We start from the raw sequence: 19,660 nt of genomic DNA on the forward strand, positions 1-19,660 counted from the left end.
CACTAAATTGCCCAGGCTGTGGGTCTCTTCTTCCATTCTCAGCAAGAAGCATAAGGAGAAAGAAAAGGTTTAATAGTATTCAGATCAACTTTCAGGATAATTTAAATATCAAAATCTAATACTATTAAAATTCCTACACGTTAACTATAATTTTCTCTTTTTTCTCTCCCCATATGGGTATTGAACCCAGAGCCTTGTACATGCTAGGCAAGCACTCTACTACTAAGCTACTTCCCCAGCTGTTTTTTTTTTTTTTTTTTTCTTGAGATAGGGCTGCCCAATCTGACTTCAAACTTGCAATCTTCCTGCCTCAGCCTTCCAGGTAGCTGGGAATACCAGGTGTGTGCCACCCTGCCTAGCAAATTATATTTTTTCATTTTAAGTTGCATGTAAATTTGCAATTTAGAATCCTCTCATTTAGAGGAAACTTGTTGCTTAAACAGAGTGTGAGCCGGATGTGGTGGAGCACACTTTTAATCCCAGCATTTGGGAGGCTGAGACTGGAGGATCATGGTTCGCGGACAGCCTTAGCTACTTAATGAGGCCCTCCGCAATTTAGTGAGACCCTGTTTCAAAATAAAGAAGAAAAAACAGGGCAGAGTGTGTAGCTCGGGGGTTGAATGCCCCTGGGCTCCATCCCCAGACCTGCAAAAAAAAAAAAAGTGTGAAATTTTACTTTTTTATTTATAAATTTATAAATAGCCAGGAACTTATATATATAAATTTATAAATACTTTTTTGTGAAATGTAATTAAAAGAATCTTCTCAGAAAAAAAATGATAAATTGTCCAGGCTGGCTTCAAACTTGAGATCCTCCTGTCTCAGTCTCCTGAGTCACTAGGATTACGGGCCTGTGTTGTTGTACCCAGCTTCCGGCTTCTGTAGATAGCTGACCGATCACTATAGGTTTTTAGATGGTGAATGAAAATGTGTTTTACATGGTATTGAAGATTTTGAATACTTACAGATGTTTGTATTATGTGTGACTTTTTTGAAGTCAAGGTTAAGCTACATGAAGACAAATGTGTCGTCCACAAACTGTGACCCCAGAACCACACTGTGCTGAGAAGCAAAACAAGTTTTCACATAAGAACTGTCAGGAGTCCAAACCAAAGCTTCAAAGAAGATAAAGAGATTTCCTGTAGAAACAACTAGGATCTGGAAAGTACGAGGGTCGCCGGGCGTGGTGGCCCACGCTTGTAATTTCAGCATTTGGGAGGCTGAGACTAGAGGATCGTGGTTCGTGGACAGCCTCAGCTACTTAGTGAGGCCCTCGGCAACTCAGTGAGACCCCGTTTCAAAATAAAGAATAAAAAATAGGGCAGGGGGTGTAGCTTGGAGGTCGAATGCCCCTGAGTTCCATCCCCAGTACAGAAGAAGAAGAAGAAGAAGAAGAAGAAGAAGGAGGAGGAGGAGGAGGAGGAGGAGGAGGAGGAGGAGGAGAAGCGGGGGAGGAGAAATACAAAGCTAGGATGTAGCTAAGCCTCGGAGCACGAGGAAGTAGCTGAAGGAATTTACCTGGGTGTGTGGCTGGCTCTGACCCCACACCTCCAGATTGCACATCCAGGAGAACCTCTGGAGAGATACTCCGTTATCAGTAGGCCATCAGGGCAGCTGGCGCCCCTGCCAGCTGGGACCTGCCCGGCCTGGGTGTTCCTGCGGGTGCAGGGCCTGGCCAGGGCGCCTTGTGCCTGGGCTGACCTCCTTTGTTTGGGCTGGCGGGTGGGCCCGGCCGGCGGGCTGGTTCACTGAGGGCGTGCCCGCTGTGCTGCGCTGTTTTCCAGCTCGCCCGTGCTTCGTGGGGGAGTGGAGCCCCTGGAGTGGCTGCGCCGGCCGGTGCAAGCCCACGACCCGCGTGCGCCGGCGCTCGGTGCAGCAGGAGGCGCAGAACGGAGGCGCGCCGTGCCCGCCGCTGGAGGAGAGAGCCGGCTGCCTGGACTACGCGACGCGCGCCCGCGACTGCGCGCACGCCTTCGGTACCGTGCCGGGGCTCCCTTTGTTCCCCTTGTTGACTTCTGGAGGCCGCATCCCATAAAAAGCATCCCGTAAAAGGGCTGTGCAGGGAAAGTTCCACACGCTGCGGGGAGCGGGCTGGGCGTTCAGCTTGGGGTAGATAGGAAGTTCAGGAAACGCGTGCTGGAGGGATCCATGCAGGTGGCGCAGATGACGCCCTCCCTTCCCTCGTTTTTTTTTTTTTTTTTGGGGGGGGTGTACTGGGGTTCCTGGAAACCCTTTGACCTCCGAGCTACACTCCCAGACACCTATTTTTTATATTTTTATTTGGAAACAGGGTCTTCTTTTTTTGGGGGGGTACTGGGGTTCCTGGAAACCCTACACTCTCAGACACCTATTTTTATATTTTTATTTGAAATGGTCTCTTAAGCCAGCGAGGCTGGCTTCGAACCTGCGCGATCCTCCTGTCTCCGCCTCCCAAGCACGGGAAACACCACGCCCAGCTCCCTTGGGGTTTTTAACGCAAGGGCGCATTCTGCCTGTGTGGTGGCACACACCGGCCACGTGCGTGGTGTGTGCTACCCCCGAGCCCTCTGGCGATCCTGAGTGCCCAGCCAAAGTACCTAGTTCACTTCCACTGATTCCTGATTAAACAGAAATGACAATTTAATTTGCACACTACCTCTTGCACAGCCCAAAATGTGAAAACAGTAGGGGGAAATGATACATTTCTAAACAATGACAAAAATTATTCTCTTACAACCCCCACCCCCGATCTCACGCGGAGTGGCCTGGGGCGGATGTACCCTCATTTTGATGGAGCAGGCGCCCTGGTTGTGGAGAGGCCAGAGGGGCCAGGAGTCTCACAAAGAGACAGAGAGGAGGCCTCTGGCCTCACACTGGTCTGGACTGGACCTGGTAGGGCAAAACACAGACTGAAGGATGATGAAGACCCCATCTGTCTCATAGGAGTGTAGAAGAGTTCATATGAATGTCATGTTATTTTGTTTTTTGTTTTGTTTTTTGTTTTGTTTTTGCTGGTCTGGAGATGGAACCCAGGGGCATTCGACCTCCGAGCTACACCCCCTGCCCTATTTTTTATTCTTTATTTTGAAACCAGGTCTCACTGAGTTGCAGAGGGCCTCACTAAGTAGCTGAGGCTGTCCGCGAACCACCATCCTCCAGGTCTCAGCCTCCCGAATGCTGGGATTACAAGCGTGCGCCACCACGCCATCTTTATTAAGCCATTTCATCTCCTTTTTTTTTTTTTTTTTTTTTTTTTGCAGTACTGAGGATTGAACCCAGGGGCATTCTACCTCTGAACTACACCCCCACCCCAGCCCTATTTTTCATTCTTTATTTTGAAACAAGGTCTCACCAAATTGCAGAGGGCCTAAGTAGCTGAGGCGTCCAGGAACCTCCATCTTCCTGTCTCAGGCTCCCAAATGCTGGGATTACAAGCGTGTGCCACCGCGCCCAGTGTCGTCCCTTCTTTATCGCACATATGTGTGTATATTTATTGGGGGTCTACTGAATTCTAGGCGTGGTCTGAGTGCCAGGCTTCCTTCTGGTGGGGAGGGGAAGTTGATGTGGGGCCTGCTGTCGTGTGGACCCCGGTCTATGGGAGGAAGCACAGTATCAGGTTGTCTGCTGCTGTGGTCCTGGGTGTGATGGATGTGCACAGGTGAGCTGGACACACAGCTTTGGCCTAGTATAAGAAGGACACTGCCCTTCATCTTGGTGGGGGGTCCCTGGAGCTGAAAAAAGGGATGCCTAAGTAGGCAGATGAGCTTGTTAAACCTGATTGCTGGGTGTGGGGGGCTGGGGAATTTGGGGCTCACTAGGTTGCAGAGGGCCTCATGAAGTAGCTGAGGCTGTCCACAAACCTGCGAGCCTCCCGCTTCAGCCTGGGATTACAAGTGTGTGTCCCTACACCCAGCATTCTTCTTCCATTTTTACAGCCAGGAACATTTCATCTCTTTGCCTTCCTTCTGTGATCACAACTCCATCTGACTGGAATTTAAGTTCCTGTAATTAGACCAGCCATGCCTAGAAAATCCAGGAGAATCTTCCTATTCTCTAAGCTTAACTGAGTAGCTTGTTTGTTTGCTTGCTTGCTTATTTATTTATTTATTTATTTATTTATTTAGGTGCTGGAAACTGAAACCAGGAGTACTTTACCATTGACCTATATCGCAGCCCTTTTGATTCTTTCTCTTTTCTTTTCTTTTTTTTATTTTTTTTATACAGAAGGTTGAACCCAGAGACATTCTATCTCCAAGCTACAGCCTCAGCCTTCTTTTATTTTTTATTTTTTATTTTGAAACAGAGTCTACAGGGTCTTCCTACATTACTGAAGCTGAGCCGGGCGTGGTGGCGCACGCTTGTAATCCCAGCATTCCGGAGGCTGAGATCGGAGGATCCCATTTCACTGACAGCCTCAGCTACTTAGTGAGGCCCTCCGCAACTCAGTAAGACCCTGTTTCAAAAGAAAGAATAAAAAATAGGGCAGGGGGTGTAGCTTGGAGGTCGAATCCCCCTGGGTTCCATCCCCGGACCCGCACACACACAAAATAATAATAATTACTGAAGCTGGCATCAAACTTATGATCCTCCTACCTTAGCCTCCCAAGTAGTGGGATTACTGGTATTCACCCCGTTTTTCTTTTTTTACTATGTGGTGTCACTAAATTGCTGAGCCTGGCTTTAAGCCTGGGATCCTCCTGTCTCAGCTTCCTGAGTAGCTGAGAGTATATGTATATGCCACCATCCCCGGCCAAATGAGTAGCAACTTTAATTATAGCTGTAATTTTTATTCTTCTTTGCCACATAACTTAAGATATTCACAGGTTCATGCAGTTAGGTCATGGGCAACATTAGGGAGAACATGATTCTGTCTGCCACCGGGAGGAAGGACGGGGTTTATACGTGAGGACACTGGAGTTCGGGGAGGTGACACCTGTAAAAGGCAACCAGAGCTTAAGCTTGGGCCTCATGGCTCTGCATCCATGGGGACACCTGTTCATACTGCTTTACAGTTTACTGTCACCATTAGAGTCGAAATTGTGATAATAGATTCTGGTACCTAAGCCAAAATAGAAACGCCCAGCTGGCGGTGGTGGTGCACATCTATAATCCCAGTGCTTGGGAGGCTGAGACAGGAGGATCAGAGGGTCAAGGGCAGCCTCAGCAAGTAGTGAGATTCTCAGCAACCTAGCAAGACCCTTTCCAAAAAAATTACAGTAAAATAGGGGTGGGAGTGTAGGTCAGAGGCAGAGTGCCCCTATGTTCAATCCCCAGTGCCATAAAACAAAACAATAATAACAAAAATGTGAAAAGCCGAATTATTGAATTTGTTGGTTTTTTGTTTTTTTTTTTGCGGGTCTGGGGATGGAACCCAGGGGCATTCAACCTCCGAGCTACACCCCTGCCCTACTTTTTTATTCTTTATTTTGAAACAGGGTCTCACTGAGTTGCGGAGGGTCTCACTAAGTAGCTGAGGCTGGCCTCGAACCGTGATCCTCTGGTCTCAGCCTCCCAAATGCTGGGATTACAAGCGTGCGCCACCACGCCCGGCTTGAATTTGTTTTAATTAGTGAGTTTATATGCATTTTGCCCTCCCCAAGGAGCTCAATATGCATTATTATAAACGGTGCTTCCGGGTAGGCGTTGTTTGTCCAATGTCCATTTTATTCTCTTCTGCACTTATCCACAGACCCACGATTCTGAGCTTGGTTTTGTGACACCCTTTTGTGTCAGAGGGTTCACACAATTTCCAAGGCAAATTTAATTTACTTTCATGTTCAAAGGGAACATGTCCAGTGCCGTGCTTTTAAAAGTGGAAGTTGTTGTAAAACCGAACAATGGTAGACTCATAGGTTGCCAGAAAATTTGGCAAGTGGCCTGTGAACAAAGACCCTATTACATTTGAATGTTGCTGCCAGGAAGGGGAAAGGAAGGGAACTAACATTTATGGAGAGCCTTTGTCCTGGGGCGCCGCTACGTGCTTCTACACATAAGCGAGGTGCGATGGAGGCAAAAGTCATTTCTAAATTATTTACCACTTTTAAGTAATGAAAATGAAATGTGTGAGGCATATTAAAACGGGGTTCTGGCTTGGAGAGCTCTAGGCGATCTGGTTCCTGGTCTATTTACCGGGGGAGGCAGGCCCTTGCAGTAGAATGTGCCACCAGCCTGGGCCCTGGGAGGGAGAGGCCAGGTCCTGGGCAACTGGCTTGCCTTTTGATGTGCTATGATCTCGGGCACAGACACCAAATATGGCTTCTGTGCTGGGACCTTTGCTTGCTCATGAACCGGTTTTCCTACATGTGGCCTCTCTGAGCCTCGGTCTTCCGAGGAACATGATTGGTATAACAGACGCCTCTTTACAAAGCTACTGTGAAAGCTGAGAACACGTGATGCGCAATTACTGCATCAGGGAGCAGGCTGTAGAAATGCCAGGAGTCTCCCCCACCCTCGCATGGTCCAATGGGACTCAAAGTGTATGGCTACAGTTTCCACCTGTCCTTTCCTAAATCTGACCTCACCGTTAGGGTAGTGATGAGGAACAGAAAGGAAAAACAGCAGAATTTAAATAGTTGATGAAGCCGGGCGTGGTGGCGCACGCTTGTAATCCCAGCATTCGGGAGGCTGAGACCGGAGGATCGCGGTTCACGGACAGCCTCAGCTACTTAGCGAGGCCCTCTGCAGCTCTGTGAGACCCGGTTTTAAAATAAGGAATAAAAAATAGGGCAGGGGGTGTAGCTCGGAGGTCAAATGCCCCTGGGTTCCATCCCCAGACCCGCAAAAGAAAAAAAAAATAGTTGACGAGAGCCGGTGCGGTAGCGCAGGCTTGTGATCCCAGTACTGGGGAGGCTGAGACAGGAGGATCACAGGTTCACAAACAGCCTCAGCTACTTAGTGAGGCCCTCCGCAACTTAGTGAGACCTTGTTTCAAAATAAAGAATTAAAAAAAAATAGGGCTGGGGGGGTAGCTTGAAAATAGAATGTTCCTGGGTTCTATCTCCAGTACAGCAAATTAATTAATTAATTAATTAATAGTTGCAGAGAAGCATAGCACAGAGAGCAGCAGAGTTCTGTAATGTGCATCAGCCTCGTGTGGCTCTGAAGTGTATTCTTTGGGAGATGTAGCTGGGCTCAGACATATTTACATGTGACCTCTCTGTGATACAGGTTCCTCATCCCTGAGATGCTAGGATCTATCTCTGATGGTGCTTGTGAGAATACAGTGAATTCGTCTATTTAAAAAATGACAGCATTATGTCTGGAAATTTAGAAGTGCCTGTTAGATTTTACTTTTATAGCTTTAGAATCTTTTCTATGATCTCTAGATTAAAAACTATAATCCTGTATTTCCCTTCCACTTTCTAACCTAACCTAAAATTTTTTTCCTGAGCCTTTTTTTTTTTTTTTTTTTTTTGGTCATACTGGGGATTGAATCAGAGTTACTATACCTCCAAGCTATAGCCCCTTTTATTTTTTTACTTTTGAGTCTTACTATGTTGCCGATGCTGTCCTCAAACCTCCTCCCGAGTACTGGGATTGCAGGCATGCGACACCAAACCTGGCTAGTACTGTACCTTTGAAATGTTTTCTTGTGCATGGTACCGGGGAAAATAAGAAAGGATAAAATAGGGCTGGGAGTGTAGCTTACAGGTTGGATGCCTCTGGGTTCAATCCTCAGTAACACACACACACACACACACACACACACACACACACACACACATAAATGTTTTGAGCTAATGCAACATAATTCTGAAATTTTTATAGTCTGGCTTTGTGTGAAGCTGCAATCATTGAGCAGAAAATTTATTTTCTCCTGTAGTGAATAAACACATAAACGTATCCAAAGAACAGAAATGAAACCTCGGGGCAGCTGACGCCCGTTCCATGTTTTGTTTCTGCTCCCTGCGTCTGAGACGCACAGAGAAGGGTCTGGAGACACATACTTGCTTGTCCTTTTTACTCCTGTCTGTGAGTTTTCGAAATGAGACGCTCCAGTCGCACTTTGTAAGTGTGACATGCTCTCTTTGGAAAAGAATTAAACGTGCAAGAGAGAGCCACACGAGCTGGACTCGGGTTTGCTCCAGGAGTGGATAACTTCCCTCTGGGAGAGAGGAGGTGCCAAACCACAGGAGGCAAGAACCATCCCTCCGCTCTTAGGATCCAGCGGCCACCTGGCATTAGGCCACTCTGTCTTATGCTCCCTAGTGACAAAAAGCCCATTTAGGAACTCCAAGAAATAATTAAGGGCTGCCATCTGGTGGCAGAAAGGAGCCAGGTAAAAGCAGCACACGGGCCCCAGGCATCCTTGCAACCGCTGCTCCTGTTCCTGATGGCTTTGGCAGCTCACAAGCCACCATCAGCTATAGCTATCCTTCCTGGGATTAACCCGGTTTCTGAAATAGAGGATAGGAAAGATCATCAAGCCTTCTGCAAGGCTCATTGTGGTAAGCTTTTGGTTTGCACAAATTCTGCATCCGCAGATTGAACCAACCAGGATTGACAATATCTGAAGGGAAAATTGTATCTGTATTGAACATGTGTGGACTTAGTCTTGCCCTTATTTCTTAAATAATATGGTATAACAATGACATATCATTTTCACTGGGTTAGATGTTATAAGTAATCTAGATATAAATTCAAGTATATATGAAAGGGAGTGGTGGAGAGCTCAGTGGTAGAGTGTATACTTAACATACGCAAAGCCCTGGGTTCAATCCTCTGTACCACAAATAAATACATACATACATACATACATACATATATACATATACACACACACATATATATACATATATACATATATATATATATATATATATATATATATATATATATATGGAAGGATGTGCAGAGGTTATATGCAAATACTATGCCTTTTAATTTTTGTTTAAGGACTTGAGCATCTGCAGATTGTGTCCTCTTGGGAGCCTCAAACAAAACCCATGGATACTGAGGGACAACTGTATAAAAACAGAAGAGCACAGAGCAGTAGGACCTGTGTTTTGCTGGCAATCCCGTGACTATTCATTCCCTCACTGACCCATTCATCACTGCGCAGTATTTACCAAGTGCGAGGGGTATAGTGATGAAAACGGCCAACCTACCTTCCCCGGGTTGGTAGCAGAGTGGAATCAGAAAGTGACTTCTAAGCCAGGCGTGGTGGCACACGGTTGTAATCAGCATTTGGGAGGCTGAGACAGGAGGATCGCAGGTTCGTGGCCAGCCTCAGCTATCTAGTGAGGCCCTCTGCAACTTAGACCATGTTTTAATATAAAGAATAAAAATTTGGGCTGGGGTGTAGCTTGGAGGTAGAATGCCCCTGGGTTCAATCCCCAGCACCACAGAAAGAAAGAAAGAAAGAAAGAAAGAAAGAAAGAAAGAAAGAAAGAAAGAAAGAAAGAAATTACTTCTAGGTGCAATATGTAGCAACAGGCCCCTTTGTAGACTTAGCAATGAAACAGGAACAACACATTCAAACAAAAGAAAATACAGGAAGAGATCAGAGGCAGGAGGGGCTCCTGGATCCTTTTCTTATTTTCCAGTCCAGAGTGTCACAGTTGTGCTGGGTTTGGGGACAGAAGGGGGCACTTGAAGCTTCCTTTCGCAGGCTGCGTGTGGACTTGCTGTGCTGGTGGGCGCTCTCCACCAGGCGCTGGGCAGCGGGCACAGCTCCCCGGCCGCAGTTACCAGGAGGCTTGGGGCAGTACTGGGATATCAGGCATGAGCCACCAAACCTGGCTAGTACTGTACCTTAGAACTTTGTGGGGGGGGTACTGGGGAAAATAATAATTATAAAAACATTCCTTTGCCTCTGCTTGTACCTTTCTCATTTTCTCCCCCTCTGGTTGTCTGTTTTCTCTTCTTCCAGCCCCCCCACCATCTTTCTTTTTTCTCTCTTCTGTTTACCCCATTTGCTATATTCTCCCCTGTCCTTTTTCTTTTCTTTATTTCTCTTCCTCCTTTTTTATTTTTGTGGTACTGGGTGGGGATGGGGCCCAGGGGCGTTCTACCTCTGAGATACACTCCCAGCTCTATTTTATTTTGTATTTTGAGACAAGATCTCACTAAGTTGCTGAGGGCCTTGCTAAATTTCTGAGGCTGGCCTCAAAGCTGCAATTCTCCTGGTTCGACCTCCTAGTATTGGGATTACAACTGTAGACCACCATTCCTGGCTTCTTCCTTTTTTTCTTTTTTCTTTTTGTTCCCTTCAGTACTGGAGATGGAACGCAGGGGCATTCTACCGCTGACACCCCCAGCCCTATTTTTTAGTCTTTTCATTTTTGAAACGGTCTCACTGAGTTGCAAAAGGCCTCTCTAAGTAGCTGAGGCTGTCCACGAACCACGACCCTCCACTCTCAGCCTCCAAATGCTGAGATTACAAGAGTGTGCCACCACGCCCGGCTCCTTTCATTTTTAAAAATGTCTTTCCTCTCTCTCTTTTACATTTAATCTCTGCTACTTCACTTTTTTCTTGCTCCCCCAGGTATTTACTACTTCCTGCTAGTTCTTCCTGGCCCCTCTCCTGGGTTTTGGTTTTATTAGTGCAGACAGATGTCCTTGTCAGAGACCTTCAGTTCCTCTCTACCCATCTGCACACACACAAATTTTTCACCAACATGCTTCTGCAGACCTGGTCACCTAGACTCACTCCCCGATGGCTATTATGGTCAGATATAGTGTTCCCTGAAGAGCTTTTGTATTAATGTTCAGGGTTGATGTAATTAAGTGACGAGAGCCAGGCGTGGTGGTGCTCGCTTGTAATCCCAGTACTTGGGAGGCTGAGACAGGAGGATCTCAGATTTGTGGCCAGCCTCAGCCACTTAAAGAGGCCTTCTGCAATTTAATGAACGTCTGTTTCAAAATAAGGAACAACAACAACAACAAAAATAGGGCTGGGTGTAGTTCAGAGGTAGAATGCCCCAGGGTTCAGTCTCCAGTATGGAAAAAAAATTAAGTGATGAGGGTTGTAATCTCATCAGTAGATAAATCCATCATAAGGATCATAAGGATTTACTGGGCAGAAGCCTAGGCAGGTGGGTTGTGGCTGGAGAAGGTGGGTCCCTGGGGTGTGGCTTTGGGATCGCGCTTTTGTCTTTAAATCCCCGTGTTGGTTTGACAGCTCTTGCTTCGATTCCCATGATGTGAAAGCAGAGCCCTTGCTTGATCTCTGTCTCTGCTTCCTGCACCCTGGTCTGAGATCTAGACTCTGGCTTCACATGGATTAAACCCGGAATCTCAAAAAAACTGAGCAAATAAATCTTCCTCTAAGTTGTGTGGCCAGTTGTTTTGGACTATGTCAGGGAGAATGTTGACTGAGACAATGGTGAACCAAGATCTTGGCATTTAGAAATGGAGACTTTAGATGGGCATAAAGTCACATTTGGGAAATCTTGCTCTGGGTACCTGGACTGCATGGATTCAACATAATTCTCCCTTTTTTAGTTCCTGCCTTCATAACTTCCTCTGCATTCAACAAGGAGAGAACCAGACAAGCCGCATCTCCTCAGTGGTCTTCGCACACAGAGGATGCCGGGTAATTTGCATTTTTCAGTCTTGAGTTTATCATGTTTTTCCAGTCACTTAGTCAGGTGTATCCACAAGACCTAACTTGGTTCGACTATGTTTTCTTCTGTCACTTGTTCATTGATTTCCCGTAAAACGTAACTCTTCACCAGAGTTGACAAGGTGCTTGACCCCTTGCTGTTTATGTGAAACTATAAAGATTCTCTGTTTCCAGAGTCTGCTCTCCAAGAGGAAACAAATTTTATAAAAATGAGTTTTGTTTGATTAATAACACTAAGAATGCTCACTTACAGTCTTTATGGAACCATGGGCTCCAGCGCCATCTCCAGTGAATTTGAAAGTCATACACACTTCGATTCAAGATCATTCATTCATTTTTGTGGTACTGGAGATTAAATCCAGGGATGCTCTACCACTGAGCTACACCCTCATCCCTGGCTCCTTTATGTGGTACAGGGGACTGAATTCAGGGGCATTCTACCTGTGATATGTCCCCCTATCCTTTTTTTTTTTTTTTTGTCTTGAAACAGGATCTCACTAGGATGCTGAGAGTCTCATCATACTGCTGAGGCTGGTCTAAGTCCTGTGATCCTCCTGTTTCTGCCTTTCAAATACTGGGATTATAGACATGCACTACCATGCCCAACTTGGCCCCTCACACCCTTTTTATAAAATATTTTGAGACAGGTCTCACTAATCTTCCAGGCTACCCTTGAATTAGAGATCCTCTTCTCTTCTGTGTCTCTGGGATTATGGCTGTGTGCTTCCTTTTGGTACTGGGGATTGAACCCAGAGGCATTCTACCTCTGAACTACACCCCCATCCCTTTTTATTTTTTATTTAAAAATGGATCTCACTAAGTTGCTGAGGCTGGTCTGGAACCCGAGACGCTCCTGTTTCAGCCTCCTGAGTAGTGGTGGGGTTACAGGTGTGCGTCACCATCCTGGTGTAGCTAGAGGATTATTAAACCCTCGTGGCCCAGGCTAGGGGGGCGCCTACATGCTCAATTGAGGTCCATTCTTCTGCCATCAGACAGTGGGGACAAGATAGCTGTTTGTTCAGATCCCTCACCAGCCTTAAGATGTTCCACCTCTATATTTTCTTCTAAGAAATGAGAGTATTAGTCAGGCATGGTGCACACCTGTAATCCCAGTACTTGGGAGGCTGAGCAGGAGGATCACAAATTTGAGGACAGCCTCAGCAACTTAGGCCTTCAGCAACTCGTTTTGACATAAAAAAAAATAAAAAGAGCTTCAGGTGTAGCTCAGAGGTAGAATGCACCTGGGTTCAATCCCCTTCTACACACACACACACACACACACACACACACACACACACACACACACTGAGAATATTAATACCTACCACATGGGATTGTTATGAGTATTTAATGAGAAAACAGCACTTAGGAGATGTCTGAGTTAAGTTATCTGAAGTGTTTGAAATTGTGGCGCAGAATTTTCTACCTCATTAACTAAAGGTATCAGTTACCTTCAGGTGCTACTAATTAGCACCTACCATTGTTAAAACTCTTTGAAGCAGACTTTCCAAAACTTTTCATTTAACGATTACAACTCAACGTTTGATAGATAAGAAGACTGTCAGCTGTGTGCCTGTGATGCTCGTGCTCGGGAGGCAGAGACAAGAGGATCACAGGTTCAAGGCCAGTGTTAGCAACTTAGTAAGGCCCTAAGGCCCTCAAGAACTTAGACCCTGTTTCAAAATAAAAAATATAATAGGGCTGGGGGTGTAGGATGGAGGTAGAATGCCTGAGTTCAATCCCCAGTTCTGAGAGAGAGAGAAAGAGAGAGAGAGAGAGAGAGAGAGAAGAAAGAGCCCATTGAATTGAAAGTGCAGCAAGTTTCTTCTCCAACACTCATGGTTTTTACTGTGTTTTGCCTTCTGGATGAACTGGAATATTGTGCTGCTTTTAAGTACAAAATTCTCAAATGTTCTCCCTGTATGAACGCCCTGGGACCTTCAGAATTCCATCATATAGAATGTTAGAGTTGCTCGTAGCTCAGTATGAAGCGACACCAGCCTGTCACAGAGAACATCAACCAGCGTCCCTTTTCTGCTTTTACCTGTGATGCCCAAAATAGCTGATGCCTGGCTTCAAGGCTCACCACTGTGACGTTAGGTCACGCGGGCTCTGGGAACGTCCGCGGGGCGGAACAGAACAGAAGAGGTGCTGGCTCATGCAAGTGCGTGTTCAGTTTATGTAGCTTTTTTTTTTTTTTCAGTACTGGAAATTGAGCCCAGGGGCATTCTACCTCCAAGTTACACTCCTAGGGCTATATTTTATTCCTTATTTTGAAACAGGGTCTCACTAAGTTGTGGAGGGCCTCACTAAGTACCTGAGGCTGGCTGCAAACCTGTGATCCTCCTATCTCAGCCTCCCAAGTACTGGGATTACAAGTGTGTGCCACCATGTTTGGCGCTCTATAACCTTTCTTTTTTTGGGGGGGTGAGGTTAGGGGGAGTGCTGAGGATTGAATCCGGGGCTGTGCACATGCTAAGCATGTACTTCCCCACCGAGCTACATCCCCAACCCTTTTAATTTTTATTTTGAGTCAAGGTCTCACTAAATTGCCCAGGCTGGACTTGAACTTGTGATCTTCCTGCCTTAGTCTTTCAAGTAGTTGGGATTACAGGCATTCACTATTGTGCACTTCTCAATGTATATAATTCTTTAGATATCAGCAAAGTTACCAAGGGCTAGTTTACTACTAAACATAAACTTTAGCCTGGTGCGTGTAATCCTAGCAACTCGGTAGGCTGAGGCAGGAGGATTGCAAGTTGGAGACCAGTCTGGACAATTTAGTGAGGCCATGTCTCAAAATAGAAAATAAAGCTGGGCATGGTGGCACATGCTTGTAATCCCAGTACCTGGGAGGCTCAGACAGGAGGATCACAGGTTCATGGCCAGCCTCAGATACTTGAGGCCCTCTACAACTTAGTGAGACCCTGTTTCAAAATAAAGAATAAAAAATAGGGCTGGGAGTGTAGCTCGGAGGTAGAATACCCCTGGGTTCCATCTCCAGACCCTCAATAAAGAAAATAAAAGAATAAAAAATATGGCTGGGGATGTAGCTCGGAGGTAGAATGGCCCTGGGCTTAATCCCCAGTACCTAATCAATCAATCAATCAATCAATCAATCAATATAAAATAAAAATGGTCGGGGATATAGGTTAGTGGTAGAACACCATAGAGTTCAATCTCTACTACCGAAAAAATAAAATGTGCTTTTATAAACAATCAAGTAGTCTGATTGGACAGGATGCAGATTATCCAAATCTGCAAACTTCTATTGGCCAGATAATTTAATCTCTTCAAAAAGAGCTAAAAAGATTCTCCGTGGTTTTCAGTTGCGCGTTATCACAGTTGAGTCAGACCTCCTCTGCGGCGGGTCACTTGTGAAGCCGTGACTCCCTGCTCCAGGCTGCCAAGCCCTGGGAGAAGCCTGGCTGCCTGACTCCCCACAGCGCTCGGCCGCCTCTAACTACAGCCACTGAAGCGTCATTTCTTTTGCTGTAGATACTGCATGGAGTTCAGGACAGAGTCCCTGACTCCCCACTGCGCTCTGGAATCCCGGCCCCTGGGCCGATGGATGCAGTATCTCCGGGAGGGGTACACGGTGTGTGTGCACTGCCAGCCACCAGCTATGAATGCCGAGAGCCTTCGCTGTTCCGGAGACGGCCTGGACTCTGACGGGTAAGGCAGGATCTGTGCTCTCCACATCCCGAGCAGCTGACCAGAATGTCACAGGACAAGGCGTGTTTTGGGCAGCGAGGACCATCTGACTTGCAATCTCAGAGTCCAGGGCTTCAGTGCACACCATGGCGCTCAGACTCTCTCACACCAGAATTGCAAAGGCCACTTTGGGTTGAAGGTTCAGATAAAGCTCCTGGATGACCACAAAAACCTGATCGCTCCAAGCAGTATTCTGAAGACCCTTTGACTCTGGATCTCCTGGGATGGAGATTTAAAATAGATTCCGAATTTTACTTCAGACTAACTGAAATCATAAACTTTGGGACATTATTTTTCATCATCTCTTAGGTCAGGGGTCAATTTTTTTTCTATTAAAATGCCAAACAACAGATCTTTACTTGGCATCCCAGTGGCCTCTATCATAACTGCTCAAGCCTGGCATTGTGGCATGAAAGCAGAGGTGGACACCGTATAAACCTTGGCTCTGTTCTAACAAAACTTTATGTATGGACACTAAAATATGAATTTAATATAGTTTTCATGTTTCAATAAGCAGTATTTTTTTACTTTCTTTTCTCTTAAAGATATAAAAATCAGTCTTAACTCACAGACTATACAAGTGGTGGTAGGCTGGATTTGGCCTCTTAAGAAGTCACAGCTTTCAAACCCCAGTGCCCTTTCAGAATGTGCAAATGGGCTATTTCATGAGATCATGACTGAGAGTTGTCGACTGCAGCTCTGCAGGGTAATAATCCTATATAAGTCTATTTTTTTCCTAAAAGAATTGATGCCAAAAGAATTTGCTGCCTACAAATCTATCCCCGCCCTGCCTGGACTTATTTTCTGTTAAATCTGATAACACCATAACTAAGAGTCAACTTCATGCTCAGCTCTCTTAGACAAAGACCAATTCAGGTCACACATGGACCGTGTTCTGGAGTATGTCAGGTGGAACTGGTCAAAGCACAGATTAAAAAGTAAAATATCAGCCTTTCCAGTTAACCAGTATTCCCATTGTATGTTTTAACATTTAATAATTTGAATTTATGTTTATTAGTCACTTGTGCCTAGAGGCCTCTGGTGAGCCCACCACATGAACAATAAAGTGGGTAAGGAATTCCTATCAAGTGAAACTTAATATTTAAATTTAATATTTTTCAGAATACCTCATCCATATTTTGACTTTAGATGACTTTATAATTCAATTTGTACCCAATAAAGAAAGCACTAGTGACTTTAACAACAATAATTTTAATAATCTGGCTTTGCTCTCTTTTTGCTTCTCCTAGCTTTTCATTATAAAATCAAAGAGTTGGAAAGGGATGAAAGAGATCATTCGGTTTGGACCTTCCCAATTTAGATATACATGATGCAACCTTTATGTAGCATTTATATTCAAATCAAGTAGGAGAAATGAAGGTAGTGGCCCCAAACAACTCCCCCAACATGAGGGTGTCCTCAGGTAGGGATTAATTGGTAACTTACTTTGAGAAACCCCCACCATGTAATTTTTAAAATTTTTATTTATTTATTTGTGGTACTGGCAATTGAACCAGAGGCATTCTACCTCTGAGCTGCATTCCCCATTTTATTTATTTATTTATTTATCTATTTTATTTATTTATCTTTATTTCAAAACAGGGTCCTGCTAAGTTGCTAAGGTTGTCCTCAAACCTACGATTCTCATGTCTCAGTCTCCCAAGTACTGGGATTATAAGCTTGCACCACCAGGCCCAACCTGGTCTTTCTTTCTTTCTTTTTTTTTTTTTAAATTTCAATTTGTAATGAACTTCAAAACTCTGGGTGATCAGTATCTTTGTTAGAAAAACAAAATTTCCATTGATAGTTTTGAATATTAGAATTTTATTTGGTTTGCTTTTGGTGTATCTAACATTTCCATAATATTGTTTGTTTCAGAAATCAGACTCTGCATTGGCAAGCAATTGGCAATCCTCGATGTCAAGGGACCTGGAAAAAAGTCCGGCGAGTAGACCAGTGTTCTTGTCCAGCTGTCCACAGTTTCATTTTTATATAGATCGCCATGTAAATATCTCAAGATGCTTTTGTAAACCTGCTTACTATTGTTCAGTTGTGTTTAATGCTTCATGAACCTTTAAGAAACAGTTTGGCAAGCCAGGAATGGTGGCGCACACTTGTAATCCTAGCATTTGGGAGGCTGAGACAGGAGGATCAGTTCTCAGACAGCCTCAGCTACTGTTTAGTGAGGCCCTTTGCAACTCAGCGAGACCGTTTCAAAATAAAAATAGGGCTGAGGGTGTAGCTCAGGTAGAATGCCCCCGAGTTCCATCCCAGTACTGCAAAACAAAACAAAAAAAGAGCCAGTTCGGCCAGCTGGGAGTTGTAGTACAAGATTTGTAATCCCAGTACAGGAGAATGGTAGGTTCGCGGCCGGCCTCAGCTGTTTTGAGAGGCCCTCTACAATGTAGTGAGCCTCTGTTTCAAAATCAAGAATAAAAAAGTAGAGCTGAGGATGTAGCTAGGAGCCAGAATGCCCCTGGGTTCAATCCCTGGCACCACATACAAAACAAAAAACAGTTTGGCCAAAATTTCTGGGCACATGTCACTGCTACACACTGAAGAAGAAAAAGAAAATTTAGAAGTTTAATCCCCCAGGAACACAGTATCGTTGTTTCTGTTTTCGTAAATTAAGGAGCCACCGTACAAGCTCTTGTGATTGTAGATCCTTAACCTTCCACCTGGTCACCGAATCCATGTGTTTCCTGGAATTACTCTCACTTGGCCCACTTTTTGGTAAGTTTTATTTAAGGGGTAGTCAAGCTTTGAATCTTGCATTCTTTTCTCTATTCCATAATGTTTTTTTAATTTTTTTTTTTTTTTTCGTTTTTGGTACTGGGGAACAAACCCAAGGCCTTGCAAATGGAGATGCTTCTCCAGCTTTTTATTTTTATTTTTGAGACAGTCTCACTAAATCGCCCAGGTTGGCCTCAAACTTAGATCCTCCTGCTTCAGCCTCTCAAGTACTGGCTCTCCAGACTTGCACCACCACACCTGGCTCCAAAACCTCTTAGCTTCTCACCGAAAATTTAAAAAAGGTGTGTGTGTATACATACATACATACATACATACTTTCATGCATGCATTTCCCATGTATTATTCTATATATTCTGAAATAAACTCAGAAAATTATTCACAAATAATTTTCCACAGGTTGTTTTCAATTTTAGTAAGTATAATAAAAACCAACAGCTTTGAGCCAGGCGTGGTGGCGCACGGTTGTAATCCCAGCGCTTGGAAGGCTGAGACAGGAGGATCGTGTAAGTTTGAAGCCAGCCTCAGCTACTGAGTGAGGCTCTCAGCAACTTAGTGAGACCCTGTTTTCAAATAAAGTATAAAACAGGTCTGGGAGTATAGCCCGGAGATAGAAAAGCCCCTGGTTTCCACCCCCAGTACCACACACACACACGCACACACACAAAGAATAAAAAAACCAACAGCTTTGCTAAATATATTTCTTGAAAAAGATTTCTTCAGTAAATTTTCTTCTGATTTGAAAAGTTAATAAAAAGTTCATTTTAAGTCAGTAAGGGTTTCTTTAAGTGTTATAATTTTCAGCGGGGCATGGTGCATACACCTGTAATGCAGAGGCTGAGACGGGAGGAATGTAGGTTTGAGGTCCTTCTTGGCAATGTAGCAAGACCCTCAGCAACTTACCCAAAACCCTGTTTCAAAATTATAAAATTAAAAATAAAAAAGGGCTGTGGATGTAGCTTGGAGGCACAATGCCCATGGGTTAAAAAAAAAAAAAGTTCTAATTTTCATGAAGGGGAATCTTGGTATCAATGAAATAAACTTGCTTTAAGAATCAAAATTCCATGTGGGGCGTGGTGGCGCATGTTTGTAATCCCCGCGCTTGAGAGGCGGAGACAGGAGGATCGCGCAGGTTCGTAGCCAGCCGCGCGCGCTGGCTTAGGAGACCCTGTTTCCAAAAATAAAATAGGTCCGGGAGTGTAGCCCGGAGGTAGAAGGGCTTCCAGGAACCCCAGTACCACCAAAACAAAACAGAACCAAAATTCCACCACCATCTATGTCTAAGATCGTTTCCTAGGCTTAAAGCCTGAAGCTGAATAAAATAATCTGTAAGTTTATTTGGAGTATGCTTACTACTTTTCTTTAGTATACTTTTTTATGTTTGGGGTAGAAAGCAGAAGTATAGATAATAAAAGGCAAGGACTTCACTGCAAATGTTATGGTCTCACACACAAGGAGAGAGTGCTCAGGTGCCTTACTTTATGACTGAAGGTCAGTGGGCTGGAGGCCAAGAGGCATGTTGAAGGGTCCTTGCTGACAAGCCATGGTCTAGTAACCCACCGCAGAGTTCAGCCCAGGCCAGGCTGTCAGGCCTCAGCTTCAGGAAGAAATCTGACCAAGTCAAAGAGCTAAGCCTGCCTCAGTCGTAGA

The 19,660-nt window shown here is 44.9% G+C and overlaps 1 protein-coding gene across 1 annotated transcript in view; it reads left to right on the forward strand.

Moving 5' to 3' along the window:
* The window catches only part of SBSPON (somatomedin B and thrombospondin type 1 domain containing), a gene marked incomplete at both ends in the record, with an annotated part of 34,113 nt that extends 16,858 nt beyond the window's left edge, over positions 1–17,255 (forward strand). Inside the window, 4 exons of the mRNA XM_080694760.1 lie at positions 1,785–1,976; positions 11,425–11,515; positions 15,044–15,220; positions 17,138–17,255. Coding sequence (XP_080550886.1) covers positions 1,785–1,976; positions 11,425–11,515; positions 15,044–15,220; positions 17,138–17,255 — 578 coding nt within the window. The remainder of the gene's footprint in view (positions 1–1,784; positions 1,977–11,424; positions 11,516–15,043; positions 15,221–17,137) is intronic.
* Between the last annotated feature and the right edge of the window lie 2,405 nt (positions 17,256–19,660).

Source organism: Muscardinus avellanarius (assembly GCF_963383645.1).
Source record: "Muscardinus avellanarius genome assembly, chromosome: 4".
NCBI classification, from domain to species: domain Eukaryota; kingdom Metazoa; phylum Chordata; class Mammalia; order Rodentia; family Gliridae; genus Muscardinus; species Muscardinus avellanarius.